Below are 15,732 nucleotides of genomic sequence, written 5' to 3' on the forward strand. Positions count from 1 at the left end.
AGAATTCAATTTTCCACAAACCAAGACATTTAGGAATGGCATATTTTAGAAGTATTGATAATGCATAAATTTTGTGTACTTTTTCTAATTTGTCAGTTTATTTGATCAGGTCTGATACCAGATGGAGTAGAAAGTTTTATAAGTGATAGATTAGATAAAGCAGATGATAATGGCCTGCCTAAAGATAATGTGATGGAGTTTGCTTATGAGGGTGGAGACAGTGATGTAGGGTCCCTAAGCTCCCTGAACACGGAATCTAGTGACAGGGACCAGGACTACAACTATTTAGAGGACTGGGGTCCAAAATTTTCCAAATTAGCAAACATGTATGGTGGTGGGGAAGACGATTTGTAGCATTTAGTATCTTTATAGATGTTTCACTCCCCATCATCTGGTCACCGCCATCAAATATAAAGGAGATTAAATCTCAAATCTCACTGATATAAATAGACTGATTTAGCTTTATGAGATTATATCTCTACTCATGTAAAATTCATGTGATCAAAATATTATTGAAAGGATCAAAGTAGAAATTGTGTAGTATTTCTAATTATTTATCTACTTAAGATTTCCTCAGTTTTGCACTATTTTCATTACTATCATGTACAGTTTACGACATATGACCATGTTCATTACAATTATGCACAGTGTAAAATATTTCAACACATAAAAAAATCATAAGATTGTAATTTTTAGATATTATGACTGCACTAATTTTTAATTCCTAAACATTACCAAATTTAGAAAGACCAAAGTGCTATGTTTCAGTAGATTCAAGTAGTCTCCATAAAAGTGGCTACATATATTAGTCAACATTCCAAAACTCAAAATAAAGTATAGATTGTTACTATCATTGGTTTAATGAAAATTTGAACCATGTAAACTTATTTGACAATTACCTGAATTTTACACAAGGTTGTTAATTTTTACTTTATCCTACAAATACTGAATAGTGCTAAGTTTAATGTGAAAACCATCTGTGTGAAATAATTTTGTGTATACTCATGTAGTGATGCCATATCTTGTTGGTCCAAAGTTGTTTTTATATTTTTGATAATGTGTCATATCATACATCGAAATATCAATTTTTTTATCTTTCATAACATAAATATTATCATATTCATATCATAAGAAGTGTGTTAATATCACATTAGAAACATTTTTTGTTTGTTTTGGTTTCACATACATGTATGATTTTTTTTTTATTTTGGGAGGAATCATATATAATTCACTTCAAAGTTAAATGAAAGTTCAGGTCAATAGAGAAATTATTTATTATTGCAGATTTAAAAAAAAAATATTTATTTTCATCCCTGCTCTAATATGACATTTAAAACAGTCTCATGACTTAATATAGGTTTGTTTGTGTGGTATTTTCCAAATATCATTCAGGCATAATTGCTCTACTTAACTTTGATATTTTGGATGTGAGGGCATCTGTGACCACCAGATAAAGAATAAAAGCAATTTTGAAGTCTTGACAGAAAATATCCTAGTCAGCAAGAGATGTTCTGTAGAGATGTTCAACACTGGCATGACTGTCTATTGGTATTGTCATAGTGGACTTTGATGTGACACTGTTAAAGGTTATTAACAATTTTTTTTTTAAATATCACCTCAGAAGCCTGAGATAGAAAATACCAGGCAGTTAGGAAAATGGAGTAAATAATGTAAGTTGCTGATAAAAAACTCTCTGGATTCAAAACATTTTCTGTCCCACCTTAATGCCATCATACCAGTATTTGATAGTGTTATTTTAATGAAGTTTTCTTGCCTTATACTTAGTTATGCTAGTTTAGTTGGTTAACAAGGTATTGTACTAAATACTAAACATGATTACTTGTTATTTAACTTTTGTCAGATGCCAAAATACAAACATGCTTCAAATATTGTAAGCTCATTTATAAATTTCTTGCTTTTTTGAAATTATTAAGTTCATTGGTATCAAGTTCCTAATATTTGTGAATAATAGCCAAAGAAATTCATAGCTGAGTGTTGTTTTTATGAATTAGAGAAATAAGAGACAAACATTGTGCAATTGGTTTGTATAGATGTGCAACTAAAACTTTTGATTTGTTGATCTCTTAAAATTCCTATTGAAAATTTCGTCCTGTTATGAAGAGGTTGTGAGAGTTAGTGCAATATCACATCTTGTAGATGTCTTGTTTACTTTGCTTTGTATAAGTTGCAATAAATAAGGTAGATTTTGTCTCAAAAAGTCAGTATTACTTTATTTCCATGTTTTTTTGGTTGTGGCAATATCTATTTGTTTACAGTATTTTTTTTTTATTGTTTCCAAGTTATTAGTCTATCTCAAACTTTAATGATGAAAAAATTGCAGTGATATTTACAAAATTTAATTAGTGCAGGTAAAGTTGATTTATTTACATATTTCATGACTTGTCATGTAAAAATTAATGCAATGTTTGTATCATCAAATGTCTTCTTTAACATTTTGATTCAAAGTTCATGATTTTGTCCTCGGCAAATTTTTTATGAAGACCATTGAAGAAAGGGCGCACTTTTTTTTATTAAATTGATTTGGGGATAAACATAGATTACTATGCACCCTCAAAAGAAACTAGTTAATATATGAGAACTAAGATATTATTTTTAGTTGGCCTTGCTATTTTGATTTCTTAATGAGTATTGTTATTTTTTACAAGTAAGTTTTGCTTGCCTTTTACATCATGCAAATTTAGTTACTAAATTGTATGATATCAAATGATTGACATTTTCATTGAAGTTAAGATCCGTTTGATAGTTTTATAATTTTGTCTGTGCATTGATGAATGGATTGAAGAACAGCTGTGTGTAAGAACATTGATTGGTTAATTTTTTAATAAAAAAAAATATTCATGCAGGCTTAGGGTTGTTCTTATTCTTCTTGCTGGGAAATAAAAGATACATGTAACTGTACTAATGTGTCTGTGAAGATCTGGATTTCTTGAAACTTTTTGTACAGGTACTCAAATATAATTTGTATTTCAGACTTTATAGTAATTGTTATTTAGAGAATTACTTTCTAAAACATAAGTACATGTGTATTTGTATAATTGTAAAAATAAAAAATTTTGAAATTAATTGATATTTTATACACTTTGCAACAAAAGAATGATCTTATAATATAAAACCAGGTTAAATCTAAGCCTTCTTCTAATTCATTATAAGGTTGTGACTATTTAGTTTTGTGTTGTGTAGTAAACATTGATGTTTGTATATAGATATTTATTCTGAATCTTATTGCCATTTTACTTACATGTATGTACAATCACAAATTTTAACTTTATACTCACAGAATAATGTCGGTATTCAAACCTTAGAAATTTTCTGGTTACATCTTTGCATAATTACCTTTAAAGGGGCTAGGCATTCCTTTTATTTTTAACTTTAGTCAGATACAAGCAATAATAACATGAATGTTAGTTCATAGGTCTGAAAGTATATAATGTTGGTTCATAGGTCTGAAAGTATATTTTTTATGAGTAGATATTTGCTTTGTTTTTGCCCAACTGCTTTTTTCTGCCAAATTAAAAAAATACTATTTTTGGATGGTTTGTTGATTGGTGGTTGTTTTAAAGGGACAGTGCATATATTATTAGTGGGAAATATTTACAAACTTATTTGAAGTGGTTTACAATAAATGCATTATTCTATTTAAGGGGAGACAACTCTTGTCGTCAGGCCTAATGTTTAGTATTGGACATGGCTTCTAATATAAAAACTTTCAAATCGGCAAAGTAGTTTTTCAAAGAATGTTTTAAGTTTTATTGATTTGGTTTTTTTCTCTAGAATAGGAGTATGTTAACAGAATAAGTTGGTAGATGTTTATATGTATATGCCTGTACAGTGTTTAGTTGTGAAAGATGTTTAGATGTGGAAGGTTTTGTTATTCAAATTTAATATTTGATAGTGTTAATAATTTATTCATTAATGTCATTATATGCATGCTGTTAGTCATTTTGCATTCCATTTATCTGTGTGAACCCAGCAAGTCTATTACATGATTTAATTCCGTAATGAAATCAATATTGTAAGAATGGTTATCTTAAAGGTTTCCTTTGGAACAACTTGATAATATGGGGTTAAAATGTAATCTTAATTATTGGTTTGTCTCAATGGTTGTGTTATCAATATTATGGATATATAAAATATGTGAACTTTTTTGGCATCTTTATGCATGTATTTAATTTATTTTAACATTGTCTCAAATATATACATGTTGTAAGGTTTACTGCCCAGCTTACCAAAACTTATGTGCTATGAGGTTTATTTTTTAGAGAATGAAGCGATATTCTACTTAACAGCTTTGTTTGTGTGTTGTTGAAATTGAAGGCATTTATTCCAAAAAGCTGCAAATTAACAAATTGGATGTTAAGCAGTATACTTAAAATTACAGTAGATAGTGTATAACAGTGGTGTTTAGTTCACCTTGCATAAACATACATGTACATACTATTGTTGTTCTCAAAATTTTCTCTGTTGGTACATCAATTATATTTGAAAAATTTTTAGTTCAGAAAAACAAAGTAACCTGTAACATCTTACTGTCTAAAGCTCTGTATTTTAATACCAATGGAATATGACCATTAATAATCTTAGCTCCTGTATGTTATGTCTAACTATAATTCATTCTGTCTAGTCCTGTAAATACATGTCACACACACACTTAATGGTGCTTCTTTGTGTAATATTGTGTTCTCATGTGGATATATAGTGCACACTTTAATAACTAAAACATATCACTTAAATACATCATCATGACCATGTTCATATCCTCAATACAGATTTCCTGTCTCATACAAGTTTTGTGGTATGTGAGATAGAGCTGAGGTAGTTTGTACCATTTTACAAGGGGAGGTAATTTGTATATCACTGTTTTGAAGTGAACTCTCAGTTGTATTGATGTAGCACAATAAATGACAAGCATTATTGAATATTTGTATTTAATTACCAAATCTAGACAAAGTCATTTATTGGAAATGGTCAGGGGAAGATAATGTTCAATGTTTTGCATGAAGAACATGTGCTTTCCTGTTGTTAGTTCTGTATGAGGATATCAATAGGTAATTGTCAAACATATTTTCAGCATCATATTTTTCCACATTTTAAAGTAAAATAAAGAAATAAAACAATAGATAAGCTTTTTATTGTATTTAGATTTACTATGGGACTATGGCCTTACATATAAAAATGATGGGGTTATAGTCTTACATTGTCCTGAAAATAACTTGAAAATACATGTATGTGAATGAATTTTTTGAAATTGCCAAACCACAAAAAGGAAGGCTGGGATTGATTTTGGTGATTATTACTTTAACTGATTATAATAAGGGATTAAAAAGGGACGAGAAGCACTGAAGTAAGCACTTTCTTTATGTCAGGACAATAAGTTTAGTATTCATCTCTTTTAAATTGTTCTTCAAGGTGCCATACCACAAAAGGATCCTTGAGATTGATTTTGGGGGTTGTGACTTGAACTGATAAGGAATGCAGGGCCAGAAACAAGCATTTTCATGATGTACAATGATAACTTGAGTTAAAGTGAATGGATCTGTTTGAAATTAAACACAAGGTGCCATACTCCCTAAAGAATGGCTGGGATTGATTTTTTAGGATGTGTTTGTTTGGGAATAAAGAACAAAAAGGGGCACTTTGATTCTTGTCAAATTCTTTTCCTGTGTAAAATACTTAATCAGAATCAAAATTCAGAGCTGTATCAAGCTTGAATGGCGTGTCCACACTTGCACCAAAAGTTCAGGGTTTTACCTAAGTGGTGGTATTAAGCTATGTCCTGCAAAGTATTTTACTTATGAGATGAAACCATCCAAAATACTATAAAAAAATTTTGCAAGGAGTTATTTATGCAATTTGCATGGTCAAACATTTCACACTGCTGTTAATTTCACAGATTTATAATTTCTTAAACAAAAGTTACAAAATTCAACAAGAAATTTTTATTAGGGAGTTATTTTTGTAAATGATCATGAAGCAAGAAATTCACCATAGATAAATTTCTAGGTATACAGTAGTAAGCTACATTGTAAATGTTATAAACAATGAATTTTCATAACACACAGATTAAACATGACAAAACTTTATTACTAGTCTTCTTTTTCTGATTTTGTGGAGGTTTTTAAATCTAAAGGTTTGTCATAACCGACCATGTGAATATAAGCATCATAGTCCTTAAAAAATACATCAAAAGCAACATAAGGCTTCCCTTTGATCTTCATGTTAGAAAGTGGTCCTTGAATCTCGGGGACTTGTACATCATCTACTGTATATTCTATTTCTTTCCGTTGTAAGAAAAAGGTAATTCTTCCTGCAGTAAATATCCCTGTCTCTGGATTATAATAAATGTCTGTCAAATATCGCATGGTGATGAACTGAATTAAACCAGTAGAAATGAACATAAAAAAGGCTAGAGAACTTGACCCCATCAGTAAAATTGAAGTTGGCAGAGTTGCAGCATTCAAACATAAATAGATTTGTCCAGCTACGCCCAATGTACAAGTAGTGAGAGAAAGAGTCTTGCAAATCTTTACTTTTTTGTTTAACTGTCCAGCATAGATTAACTTTCCTTTTGTTGGATGGGTAATAGGCTGTTTACAGTGCTTGTCTAGAGGTACATTTGAACATAACCTCAAGCCAGCTGGATACTTGAAAAGATTTTCCTTGTAAGCAAATACAGGTCTGATTTTGCATGATGATGACCTTAATATAGAAAATGCTCTTGTAAATGTTTTATGACATATTCCAAATGTCCTTACTGTTGTTAACATTGTGTGAACAGAAATTTTCACCACACTCCCCATGAAATACATATACATGTAGAATTAAAATATTATCTGAAATGATAAAAAAGACATTTAGTTTTATTGATTTCAATCATAATGAAAATAATAAACAATAGAGAATAATCTGTCTAATAACATAATACTATCTAGGATTGAACCCTATACCACTCAGTGTCAGACCAATGACAACCCAATTAAGCTCAAGTTTTAGCCAAGTAGAAAATTAACTGGTTATTTATACATTGTACTGACATGTACTTCAGGTACAACTCTAGTCACATACTACAATGTATAATTTGATGATACACTCTATAATACATACTCTAGAAAAATGCTTAATGTTTACCATCCATAGGTGGATCCAAAAGAATGCAATCCATGGACAAAGACATGGAAAACAGACACACACGATAAAGAACACAAAGCAACCAAAATTGCACATACAAAGCAACAAAAGTAAATGAGCAACTCAGACTCCACTAAAAACTGGGAGTATGGACCTGGTGCACCGGTAGGGTAAGCGTTCTCTGCTTTTTTAGAAACACCCGCCAAGTTACTCATAAAAAGTCAAGTCCGGGGTAGACAAACGAGGAAAGGAAAACTATGACCCATTGAATAAATCAGTTTTCATGGTGTAGATGGATACACCATAACGATCCACGAGTTCATGATGACGACAATAAAACTTCTGTAGTGATGACTTTAATCTTGTAGCAACAATATTTGAAATTTAATGGATAGCTGGAATTAATCATTTTGTCACCATTTTGAGCGAATACGGTACATTTCTATTTTGGATAACTCCTCATACAGTATTTAGGTTAGAAAGTTAATACTTTGCAGAATGATTATATCTGGATTGAAGATGTACATGTTATCAGGGTTTTGATTTCTATCAATATTTGACATTTTCATGGATAGTTGGACATTTTGTCACCATTTCCAGCGAATAGGGTACATGTCTATTACAGATATCTCCTTCCACAGTATTTAAGATAGGTAGTAAATATTTTTGAATAATCATGAAGATTATAAACAATTAGTGGGAGGATCCTTCACGTACATACAGGAGTGGATCAACATTAGATTTAGTGTTTGTCCTTGTATACCAATGTTATCAAATCAAGACAACTTCTTTCTCTGATCACAAATTTGTCACCATTCTAAAGAATTAGAGCTTGTAAGTATAAACTGACTTTCATATATGTCAGAAAATACATGTGGGGGCATCAAATGTGTCTCTCAGAGACAACAATCATAAATGAATTTTGAAAATTACGCGGTAGCTGTGTTAAAATAGAGTGTGGGGGCATCCCTTTGTCTAGTTTCATCTGACACATTAGTCTTCAAACCTGACTACCAGCCCGACATAGCTCTAAAGCTATTACATGTATCTTTATTTCCCTCAAGGAATGGTGTGAGCTCTAAAGCTATTACGTGTATCTTGATTTCCCTCAAGGAATGGTGTGAGCTCTAAAGCTATTACGTGTATCTTGATTTCCCTCAAGGAATGGTGTGAGCTCTATAGCTATTATGTGTATCTTTATTTCCCTCAAGGAATGGTGCGAGCTCTATAGCTATTATGTGTATCTTTATTTCCCTCAAGGAATGGTGTGAGCTCTATAGCTATTATGTGTATCTTTATTTCCCTTATGGAATGGTGTGAGCTCTATAGCTATTATGTGTATCTTGATTTCCCTCAAGGAATGGTGCGAGCTCTATAGCTATTATGTGTATCTTGATTTCCCTCACAGAATGGTGCGAGCTCTATAGCTATTATGTGTATCTTGATTTCCCTTACGGAATGGTGCGAGCTCTATAGCTATTATGTGTATCTTGATTTCCCTCAAGGAATGGTGCGAGCTCTATAGCTATTATGTGTATCTTTATTTCCCTTATGGAATGGTGTGAGCTCTATAGCTATTATGTGTATCTTTATTTCCCTCAAGGAATGGTGCGAGCTCTATAGCTATTATGTGTATCTTTATTTCCCTCACAGAATGGTGCGAGCTCTATAGCTATTATGTGTATCTTGATTTCCCTCAAGGAATGGTGCGAGCTCTATAGCTATTATGTGTAATCTTGATTTCCCTCAAGGAATGGTGCGAGCTCTATAGCTATTATGTGTATCTTTATTTTCCTCAAGGAATGGTGCGAGCTCTATAGCTATTATGTGTATCTTTATTTCCCTCAAGGAATGGTGCGAGCTCTATAGCTATTATGTGTATCTTTATTTCCCTTACGGAATGGTGCGAGCTCTATAGCTATTATGTGTATCTTGATTTCCCTTACGGAATGGTGTGAGCTCTATAGCTATTATGTGTATCTTTATTTCCCTCAAGGAATGGTGCGAGCTCTATAGCTATTATGTGTATCTTTATTTCCCTTATGGAATGGTGTGAGCTCTATAGCTATTATGTGTATCTTTATTTCCCTCAAGGAATGGTGTGAGCTCTATAGCTATTATGTGTATCTTTATTTCCCTCAAGGAATGGTGCGAGCTCTATAGTATTATGTGTATCTTTATTTCCCTCAAGGAATGGCGTGAGCTCTATAGCTATTATGTGTATCTTTATTTCCCTCAAGGAATGGTGTGAGCTCTATAGCTATTATGTGTATCTTTATTTCCCTCAAGGAATGGTGCGAGCTCTATAGCTATTATGTGTATCTTGATTTCCCTCAAGGAATGGTGCGAGCTCTATAGTATTATGTGTATCTTGATTTCCCTCAAGGAATGGTGTGAGCTCTATAGCTATTATGTGCATCTTTATTTCCCTCAAGGAATGGTGTGAGCTCTATAGCTATTATGTGTATCTTGATTTCCCTCAAGGAATGGTGCGAGCTCTATAGCTATTATGTGTATCTTTATTTCCCTCAAGGAATGGTGTGAGCTCTATAGCTATTATGTGTATCTTGATTTCCCTCAAGGAATGGTGCGAGCTCTATAGCTATTATGTGTAATCTTGATTTCCCTCAAGGAATGGTGCGAGCTCTATAGCTATTATGTGTAATCTTGATTTCCCTCAAGGAATGGTGCGAGCTCTATAGCTATTATGTATATCTTGATTTCCCTCAAGGAATGGTGCGAGCTCTATAGCTATTATGTGCATCTTTATTTCCCTCAAGGAATGGTGTGAGCTCTATAGCTATTATGTGTATCTTGATTTCCCTCAAGGAATGGTGCGAGCTCTATAGCTATTATGTGTATCTTTATTTCCCTCAAGGAATGGTGTGAGCTCTATAGCTATTATGTGTATCTTGATTTCCCTCAAGGAATGGTGCGAGCTCTATAGCTATTATGTGTATCTTGATTTCCCTCAAGGAATGGTGCGAGCTCTATAGGTATTACATATATCTGTGAAGGTTCCCAAATATACATGTATCAACAACAAAAAGTTATGCCCGGAAGTAACAAAAAATGTTACTGTCCTTACGGAGAAAATTTCATATTTTCTTTAGCCAAATAAAAATGATTGACTGAAAATCATGTCTCAGAAAATTAAACTACATATCCCTAATGGCACTAAAACCCCTGCAGCCTGTTGAACCCTGTACATTTTGGTACCAATGTGGACACATGATTCATACTGGATTTCATTTTTTTATAGAGGATAGAATAAGCACTTTTCCAACACAGTTTTGCTCCATTCTAAAACACCGAACTCCAAACAGAAATCAATACTATTTTTTGTTGTTAACGAAACAATAATGGAATATGACAGCAAATTTACTGTAAACATAAATTCCTGATAAAATGTACACCACAATATGGTAATCTAACACTCTGTTCAGTTTCATTACAATCCTGCAATTCGACTAGGAAGAGTTCAGACCAAGTTTTGCTGAAAAATATTTCTCCACAGTGAGTCCGCGGTTCAGTTCCAATAGCTGTTCATGAACCTAACCCTCCTCAGAAAAAATATAGCTTTTGATTTTATTATCAAAATCAAAGCATAGCTTTTCTAATCCAAGATACAAATGTAAGAAAGGTATTCAGTATCTGCTTGAAATTTTTTTCAGTTGTGTCAAAATTTTTTATGTGTATTTGTTTACATCATAGGTTGTGTATAAAATATTACTCCATTAACCTCTAAAGTAAAGGAGAGACAGATACCGAGAGGGACTGGATTATTCAGGTTAATGTTTATGCCTCACTCAGGGATGTTACCAAACAAAATAAAAATTAGCCTCCCAAGATGGTATAATTACATGTCTTTGGACTAATGGTAGCCTACACTGTAGCATAGACCTGTAATTTTTATAGGTCTCTAAATGTACCAATCATGCCTTTTGGTAGTCTGAAATTGCTCTGACGTCAAAAGGCTGATTTGCCAGACAAGCTTGGGTCCTGGACTTCAGAGCTCGTCCTGTGTCAAAAACACAGGATTTTGCTAGTAAATCATAATTCTGTAAATTCAAAGAAAGACAGTTATTTGTTGTTGGATGCACATCAGATAACACAAGTGACATGTTTCACAGTCTGTATGAAATTAGCAATCTGCTTAGATTAACAAAAATTCACGAATTTGACTTCATGACCTTGAACTTCATAGAGTTCAAGATCACAATATTTAAGGGCTTTCCCTACCAGGGAAAGACCTTATTGTTTTTCTAATGTTTTTTTTTATTCTTCCATTTTTTGCAAAATTTTCTTTGACATGCTCTCCCCTATTCATCTTTCAAGATATCATTACCAAATTTGGACCATCGATAGAGCTCATTAAGGACTTTTACAAGATGACCCTGTGAAGAATTCCATTATCCATTGTAGAAGTTATCTCCCTTTTATTGGCATTTTTGTCAACATGCTCCCCCAAACTCATTTTTCAGGATATCATGACCATATTTGGAGAACATGTACCGGGTATATGTCATCAGGTTCAATTAGGAAATGACCCTGCTAAGGATTTCATTACCACCTTTAAGAGTTATGTCCCTTTAAAACAGTTTCTTTTAATCGCTCATATATTAAAATCATAAGAGATAGAATAATTCTGGAAAAAGTTTCATGCACATGAGCAGACGGCCTAATTAATAAACATAAATTTGTATTTTGTTATCAAACCATATGGGAGTTATATCCCTTGAAATATCATAATTCAGTTTTAAAAATTTATTTTTTGAGAACTGGAAGTTGTAGAGATGTGGGACCATCATCAATGATCTTTGGTCTATGTGACCTTTCAGGTGCACCCAAGGTCAAAGAGTGCTAGTTTTTTCCCTTTTCAATTTTGGCACGGCCCTAATGCGTCATCTTTCATGATATCATTACAAAATTTGGACCATCGATAGACCTTTCTTAGGACTTTTACAGGATAATCCCATGAAGAATTTCATTATCCATTGTAGAAGTTATCTCCCCTTTATTAGCATCCTATCAATATGGTTAGTAGGTCACCCAAATTCATTTATCAGAATATCATTATCATACTTGGTGAACATGTAGATGTCATCATGTTCTATTAGATAATGACCCTGCTAAGGATTTCATTATCATCTTTAAGAGTTATGTCCCCGTAAAACAATTTATTTCAATCCCTCATATCTTGAAAACCATAATAGACAGAGTCAATCTAAAAATTGTTTCAAGTACATAAGATGAATACCTAATGAAAAAAGATAAACATGCATTTTATTATCAAACCATTCAAAAGTTATATCCCTTGAAATATCATACTTAGGTTTTTCAAATTTATATTTCGAGAACCAGAAGTTGTAGAAACATGGGACTTTCATCAATGATCTTTAATCCATGTGACCTTTCATTTGCATCCAAGGTTAAAGTTCATAGAGCGCTAGAAAGCCTTCTCACTACAAACTACAGGCCTTGATATTGAGAAAACAATAAGAGATAAGTGCATACATACAGCATAAGAAATTACCCTCTCGATAAGCCCTACATTTTGAGACAAAATTTACAACTGTCAGACTGTCTGTTATGACAAAAGTTATGACAATTTAAATGTTTTGCAGAATCCAGTTTGTGACCTTGACATAAACATATGACCTTGACCTTGTAAGTTTTTTCAAGGTCAGGTAATCCTAAGATGTATGGTGGTAGTTTCATGTCTCTAAGACTTCTGGTTCTGGAGTTTGCTATTGCATCATATTTTAATAATCATTGGGCTCAAAATGCAAAATTCTAAAGTTCACAGAAAGTAGGGTTGTTGTATATCTAACGAAAGGTTATCGAGTTGATATTACAAAAGTCATGATGGGAACATTGACAATTGCATTTGACAAGGTCACCAAGTGCAAAAAGTCAAACTGTTGTAGATGTTTTAATGAGTATATATCAAAGAGAAAGTTTTCAAGGGAAAGACCTTTCAATTGTTTAACAAACAATTGACATACTAATTTGCAATTTTTTTTCAATTAATATTCTCAAAGCACCAATTACTGCAGAAAAGCGTAGATATACTAATGTTAATTTAATTTTCAATATCCAAAAAAATTAGTATTAAATTTTAGTCTCGAAGTCTGTACCAAAATGAGGGGCCTGATGGGGGGTCTCATCCCAATTAACGAGTTGATTTTTTTGTCAATCACAATTCAAAGAAAATAAATTTCCATGATCACGGATCAGGAAAATATAAAAATAGTATCCCTATCAATCTCGATAATAGAGATTCAGAAGCTGGTTGTTTGTGTAGTAGATTGGTTCAATTAAGCTACAATCAAATACATTACTGGCTCATTACTTGTTTACGAAATAACGTGTTGAATTCTCCCAGGTCCTAAATTGTGCCACTTCAACTTTTTAAGCCAAGAAAGACAACTCAATGGAACTCATTATTTCCATAATGGAAAAAAAATCATGAAAACGAAATATATGTCTCAATCACGAAGAACGAAAATAAAACTCCAATGAAAACGATACATGAACAATGCTTTCATCACGAATCACAAAAAATAAATCTGTAGAAAAAAGGATCATGATAGCGAAAATGCACCAATCACGAAGAATGGAAATAACCCATCAGGCCCCTCCAAAATTGGTGTGCTAAATCCTGTGTTTTTGAAACAGGATGAGCTCTGATGTCCCATGGCCCCAGCTTGTCTGGCAAATTGGTTGTTGGAGGTAAAAACAATCTAGGACTACTGATCAAGGAGTAGTTCTCGTCAGCACTTGATTCTCACCAACCGATTTTTTGTCCTCTCCTTTGGCTGTGAAACAAGTACATTTAACTACAATGGTAATTTGAATCTATCAAAAAGTAACCTAATGGAGAAGGGAAGAAAGGCCTGGTTTAAAATAAAAAAAGTCATATCTATAGATGTTCCTTGTAATTTACTTGAAAAGTTATTTGACACTTTGGTAATACCTGTTATTCTTTATGGAAGTGAGGTCTGGGGAGCTGGAAAAACTTTCAATGACTCTGACCAATATGAACACTTACATTTGAAATTCATAAAAGAAATCCTTGAAGTAAATAGTAAAACTACAAACATTGCATGCTTAGCAGAACTGAACAGAACATCTCTACATCTAAAAGTTCAATTGAATACGATTGAATTTTTAAACCATATCCTTAACTCTCCTGATACACTAGTCTACGAAATATTCAGAGAAGTTAAAAACAACAACTTGTGGATGTCCCATGTAACAAATAAACTAAATAAATTAGGGTTCTGTCATCTTAACTTACAACTTTATAACCTTCAATTTTATATCAAAGAATCGAACAAAGACTACACCATCAGTTTAAGCAAAATTTAGTAGGCTCAATAGCTATGAGTGAAAAACTGTCATTTTTCCGTAAAATATTTATTATGTCTAAAAGAACTCCATATATTGATTTATGCAAATCTAAAATAGAAAGATCCATCATCAGTAAATTTCATTTGAGTGCACATGCACTAGAAATAGAAAGGGGTCAGTACAAAAATATAGAGAAAAAAACACATTTGTAAATCATGTGGTAGTGGGAACATAAGGATGAAAATCATTTCTTCTCGGTATGCACCAACTACACCCCGGAAAGAAATCAATACAGAATGAAATTGGACAACCATAATTTAATTTCTTCATTACTTTGTATGTATGATTTTAGTTGCTTTATGTTCTTTGTTGTGTATGTCTGTTTCCATGTCTGGTCTTTGTCCCTGGGTTGCATTCTTTTGATTACCGCTGTAACCTTGGTTCCCTTGATTACTCTTTCTTCAAAACCTCACCTCACACCAAGCGATATAGCATACATATTAAACAGTAGCTCTATAGAAATACTAAAAATAACTATCAAATTCATGAGTGAATGTTGGAATCGAAAGTCAATTTAATTTAACAGAAATTATATTAATACATAACGTTAAAACTAAAGACTATTCTGTTTTTATCAGATTTACACCACTGTCCCATCATGGTAATACAATTAGTTTATATGTAATGTATATTACATTGTTCTGTTTTTGTTCATGCCATAACCATTCACTGTAAATATGTATGTGCAAATAAAATTGTCTAAAATTGTCTAAATTGTAAAAAAAAATTAAAGAAAAAAACGTCCGACGGATTGCTGATATTTTGCTCTCAAAAATGAGCTATTGTACAACGATTTTCATCGAGGGATAAAATTTTGGTGAGCAAATTTGAAATTGGCGAGATATACTCTCTCAATCTCGGAGTCTGACCTGTAGCCATTGAATAGCAACTGTGTCCGTCACTCTGTGTCTGTGAGTCTGTGTACAAACTGTTAGTTGGACATATCACCTAATATTTTACTAATAATGGATCCAAGAAATCGGCAAAATAGTATATCTGGGTACGGGGAAAAGTGGTTTCAAGTGTGGATACGGTTTATACATACATGAACACGAAAAAAACTTACAAATTATTTTCCATGCGTGACCTTACGAGGTCATTATTTCGTACGATTACTCTTCGATGTTTAAGGCACGAATACTCTTTGTACTGATACAAATTCAATATAGA

General features: G+C 32.5%; 2 protein-coding genes across 4 annotated transcripts in view; one reads left to right on the forward strand and one right to left on the reverse strand.

Annotated features, from left to right (window-relative positions):
- Positions 1 to 5,135, forward strand: part of LOC148618100 (neural-cadherin-like) — a 68,277-nt gene extending 63,142 nt beyond the window's left edge. For both annotated transcript variants that reach the window (XM_088585966.1, XM_088585967.1), the window contains one exon: positions 110 to 5,135. In XM_088585966.1, the coding sequence (XP_088442092.1) occupies positions 110 to 354 (245 nt within the window). In that variant the 3' untranslated portion in view covers positions 355 to 5,135. The remainder of the gene's footprint in view (positions 1 to 109) is intronic.
- Positions 5,128 to 15,722, reverse strand: LOC148618101 (transmembrane protein 70 homolog, mitochondrial-like). Of its 2 annotated transcripts, none has more exons than XM_088585970.1 (2): positions 15,629 to 15,722; positions 5,128 to 6,851 (listed from the first exon to the last, which is right to left on the reverse strand). In XM_088585970.1, the coding sequence occupies exon 2, from the start codon at positions 6,831 to 6,833 to the stop codon at positions 6,105 to 6,107; it is 729 nt and encodes a 242-aa protein (XP_088442096.1). In that variant the 5' UTR covers positions 6,834 to 6,851; positions 15,629 to 15,722; the 3' UTR covers positions 5,128 to 6,104. The 2 variants fall into 2 exon arrangements, with proteins under 2 accessions (XP_088442096.1, XP_088442097.1); XM_088585971.1 differs by lacking the exon at positions 15,629 to 15,722 and adding an exon at positions 15,432 to 15,618.
- Positions 15,723 to 15,732: the final 10 nt, after the last annotated feature.

Source organism: Perna viridis, chromosome 5 (assembly GCF_037379345.1).
Source record: "Perna viridis isolate PV_CMFRI_1.1 ecotype Kerala chromosome 5, ASM3737934v1, whole genome shotgun sequence".
In the NCBI taxonomy this organism is placed as follows: Eukaryota; Metazoa; Mollusca; class Bivalvia; order Mytilida; family Mytilidae; genus Perna; species Perna viridis.

Coding starts and splice junctions, on each gene's coding strand:
- LOC148618101 (XM_088585970.1), bottom strand. CDS start 6,833: ATGTATATGTATTTCATGGGGAGTGTGGTGAAAATTTCTGTTCACACA.